The sequence below is a fragment of the Notothenia coriiceps genome, unplaced genomic scaffold, assembly GCF_000735185.1.
Source record: "Notothenia coriiceps isolate Sejong01 unplaced genomic scaffold, NC01 NC01_scaffold00009509, whole genome shotgun sequence".
NCBI classification, from domain to species: Eukaryota; Metazoa; Chordata; class Actinopteri; order Perciformes; family Nototheniidae; genus Notothenia; species Notothenia coriiceps.
The window spans coordinates 1,817-5,939 of NW_011342210.1; the positions used below are offsets into that span (position 1 = coordinate 1,817).

At 39.0% G+C, this 4,123-nt stretch overlaps 1 protein-coding gene across 1 annotated transcript; it reads left to right on the top strand.

The window, feature by feature from the left end:
- Positions 1 to 1,442: 1,442 nt before the first annotated feature.
- Positions 1,443 to 3,825, top strand: LOC104945342 (probable G-protein coupled receptor 158; the record flags this gene model as incomplete). Its single annotated transcript, XM_010770993.1, has 2 exons — positions 1,443 to 1,654; positions 3,757 to 3,825. Coding segments are annotated over 2 exons (281 nt in total), but the record flags the coding sequence as incomplete, so codon positions are not given.
- Positions 3,826 to 4,123: the final 298 nt, after the last annotated feature.

Below are 4,123 nucleotides of genomic sequence, written 5' to 3' on the forward strand. Positions count from 1 at the left end.
TAGGGTTAGTCATCACGTAAGTAATGGCAGGTAGCTATTTTAAGTCATCCTTTAAACCCAAACCACAACCTTTTTCCAAACTACCAAATTACCCCTAACCCAACCCTTTCCTATAAACGGATATTGACACCTGTTGCTGTACATTTGATAGCGACCAAAATCACAGAAAAGTAAAACAGATAATGAACTTAAAAGTAAACTTCCGCTGAGGCACCAGATAGCGTATCTTACGCAATGAATAATAACAGTAAATAATAATAGATTTACGATAAACAAAACAGCAAGAAAACAAATGTTTAAATATTGAATAATATAAAGCAATATATAGCTCCAACAATAACTTTTCGTAAGATATGATATACACATTGCATCCTGAAAACCAACAGTTTGCATGTCAGTGAATGATTGCATACCAGAGAAGACCAACAGCTTAACTGGGTTTCACAGCAAACAGGCAAAAGACAGTTTGTGGATCATGAGTCATTTCGTATTCATGACCACCTCCTTCCATTCTTGTACTGACCGTTAAACACAGTGAGGCTAACTGGAAAATCTAAACCACTTTGTTTAATGTCTTACATCAGTGACTGCCTGATTGCTTGATAAATTGTTTATAATGTCTTTACGTCTTAATCGATTCACTTGACATGTTTATTCATTAGTACTTTCTGAACATTCTTACGCGATGATGCTCTCACACAGACAACTTTAGCACAGTGTTTGCATACTGCATAAGCTCTGGGACATACAGAGGAATTACATGCTTATCAAACACAATTTTCACGAAGAGCTGCATCGTGTGTGTGTGTGCATGTGTGTGGTGGGGATTTGCGCTAAAGATTGACTCCAAATCCTCCCACAGCAGACACGTCGCAGAGTGAAGAAATTCTATTTTTGGCATCGTCTTTCCCTTTTTTTCCTCTTGTAATTAATTAATTCCACATTTCAGAAGGCGCTTGACAGAACACATCCAGTCATGCTAGTGTGAAAACTCTCAAAAAATATGTTGGAAAAAGTAATCCAGGGACTGATTTCATAAACCACATGCAAGTGGGCCACATGCTGGTATGACAACAATTATTCAGACCGCGAGAGATGAAAGGAGCGGTGTCACAGAATTGTACCCCCTCCTTCATTATTCCCTCATCTGCCTAATTAAAAGCTGTATTCTTGTAATTATCACCCGCAAGGCTTTCTGATTTATTGGATTGATGACTACTCTTTCAAATTGATTAACTGAGTGTTTAATGAGAAGTCAGAGAGTGACAGCTAAACCACATTAATTACATTGAAAATCCTTAAAAACAAATAAGATCAGTTTGATTAGATGTTAAAAAATGTTTAAAAGGCTCTGTTTAATCTTAGAAGTGTGTGAAGGCAGTATGGCTATGAGCAAACCCAGGATTTATATACCTGATTGTAAAGTGCTCTCTTGTCCTCAGGTAAGGAGCTGGGCTCTAACAGAGACGATTCCTCTGAGGTGTCCAGTAAGTGCCTGCCGTGCCGTGAGGGCTGCCCCTACTGCCGGGACGAGACCCCCTGCCTGGCGCAGGAGGACGGGGCCCTGAGGCTAGCTGTGGCCTCCTTCCAGGGTCTGTGCACGGTGCTGGACCTGGCCGGCATGGTGGTCATCTACCACTTCAGGAGGATGAAGGTGAGAGGACACAGAAGTCACTGTGCAGGAATGTTTCATTGTCATTTAGGCTGGTGACGTTGGGGTCTCCACTGCTTGTTTGATCAAAAATGTTCTCCCCAAAATCCTTTCAAAAGTGTAATTTGTCAAAAATGTTCTGTCATTGGAACTGTATATGGGAAAGAAGGATAGAAGAGACGTTACATTTAGCTTAAACTTGGAATGGTGGACTAGCTAAAGAAAGAACAAAAGGATAGAGGGACGTTCTATCTTGGAAAAACATACCGACTAACTTATTTTGAGGAAAACCCACAACCAGGACAAGTTTGGATTACAAATGGAGGATGCCTGTTTTAACAATGTTATGGGGAGTCAAGACAGCAATATACTGAAATATTTGTATCGTATGAGGTAAGTTTATGTTTACGTTTAAGGTAAGACAATTATGTAGCAAAAAGATAGTTAACTGCTGGATAAGAAGTGTGAAATAAATGGTCATTGACCAGTTGAAGAGGGACTAAAACTTTTATCACATTACATGGACATATTTAAACATGCATTTCCTATTTTTGGTGCAATTTCCAGGCTGGCTCTGGTGGACTCACAATCCTCTTTTGTTCAACTTTGAATGAGCATGGGCCGCCGATTGCTCAGTAGTTAGAGCTGGCAGCCCATATGCTGTCACCGCTGCCAGTAGGCTGGTTCAGATCCCGAGTTGGCTGAACATTTCAGGCAATATCCTCCCCTCTGTCTCCCCCTTTCAACTCTAACATCTCCAATAAAGGCCCTCTGGCCCAAAGATACCTATACTTTATTATTAAAATTACTTAATTGAGTAATGCACTGTCTGCCAATAGATTCATCTATGAGCTGTATTTAGAAATGTAAAGATTGTTTATACCTATCATAAGTACGATTTAACATTATCAGATAATAGTTTGTGAAGGCCGTTCTCAATTTGTACTTATTAGGTTATAAGCAGGGGCTAAGCACAGGGCAATTTCACGCATTCTGACTCATGGGAATTGTAAAGTCCAACTTTCTTTGGAGCTTGACCCAAACTCAGGACTTAATGTAAGAAGATCTAATCCTCTGCAGCTTGGATTTTTGGGTATATGTCAAATATGATTCCCAAACTTTACGAGAATGCAATACCAAATCCGTGTCTGCAAACTATTTGTCCCCATTATGGGAAAACTAAGATTAATTCAACATATTTTTCAGACTTAGATACAGAAAGGCAAACAATCCCTCTGTGCATTGGTTGACACAGTAAATGGTTGTAAAATTAGACAAGCTCCAGCAGTTCTATTTCATACACGGCTGCCCTCTAACTAAGGGCTCATTTATGTGTTGGAGAATATAATTCTATGCCACACATCTTTGTTTTTAATTGAAGACACTCCTTTTAAAAAAAATGTATTATTCCATTCTTAATCAACAATGAGCTTACTCTCACCGCCAACATACCTGAGCTCTTACCTTAAATCCACACAGATTTGTGTGCATAGTTGCATAATATCCACTCTGCTAATAAGATAAAGTTGAATAAAAATGAGCTCCTCGCGGTGTAGAGTAATTACCACCCCCCCCCCTCGGCAGGCAAACTTGGGTTGAATCTTCTTCCTATGTGATATTTATAGATAGTTTGTGTATGTGCCTCAAAATCCCCTACATTTTTTCAGTTCACAAGAAATGTCCCCAGAGCCCTTTGAATTTGCATACAAAACAGTGAAAATCCTCAAGGAGGTAATGTGTGTGATTAGAGCCTACCCAGAGAAGGTGCTGTTGTCAGTTTTATTATTTGAGGCAAAACCTCAGTCAAATATGCAACTCAAATTTATGTTTGCTTTTCAAGAGGCAATGATTTATTATTAGCATTTTTGAAATGGAAAAGAAGCTGGAGCTCCAACTCGTCACACAAATCTGTTTACTTCAAGCAAACTGCGATGTCGGATTCACAGCAAGGATTAGATGCATTTTCTGTTGACGTTTTTTTTCCATTTGGTTGCATTTCACATAATTTACTAACCTGAGAAAAGACCTGATGACTTAGGACAAACAGTAAATACATTTCCCCTGTCAGTGATTTAATTATGTTGTTTCTCTTTCCCCATTAACAGAGCATCCGCACATCTGGTCTCATCCTACTTGAAGCCATTTTGTTTGGGGCTTTGCTGCTCTACTTCCCAGTAAGTCTGCACTCTCATCTTATATAGCACCAACAATTTGCTCAGTGTTTACTGCTTTGGTTTTGATTTGTTCAAGTTATATTCCATAAAATGTCCTGATTCAGGGTATCTGCAGGATTCATAGAGATGAATTTACTACCTTTTACTACCTTTTTTACTACCTCCACAATATTTTTTACTACCAACACGACATCAAGCAGCAGCCCTTTTTGGACTACTAATTATAAGGTATTAGTGTGACACTGTCACACCCGTCATACATATCAGGTACACTAATGTTTAATTGTGATCATTAAGT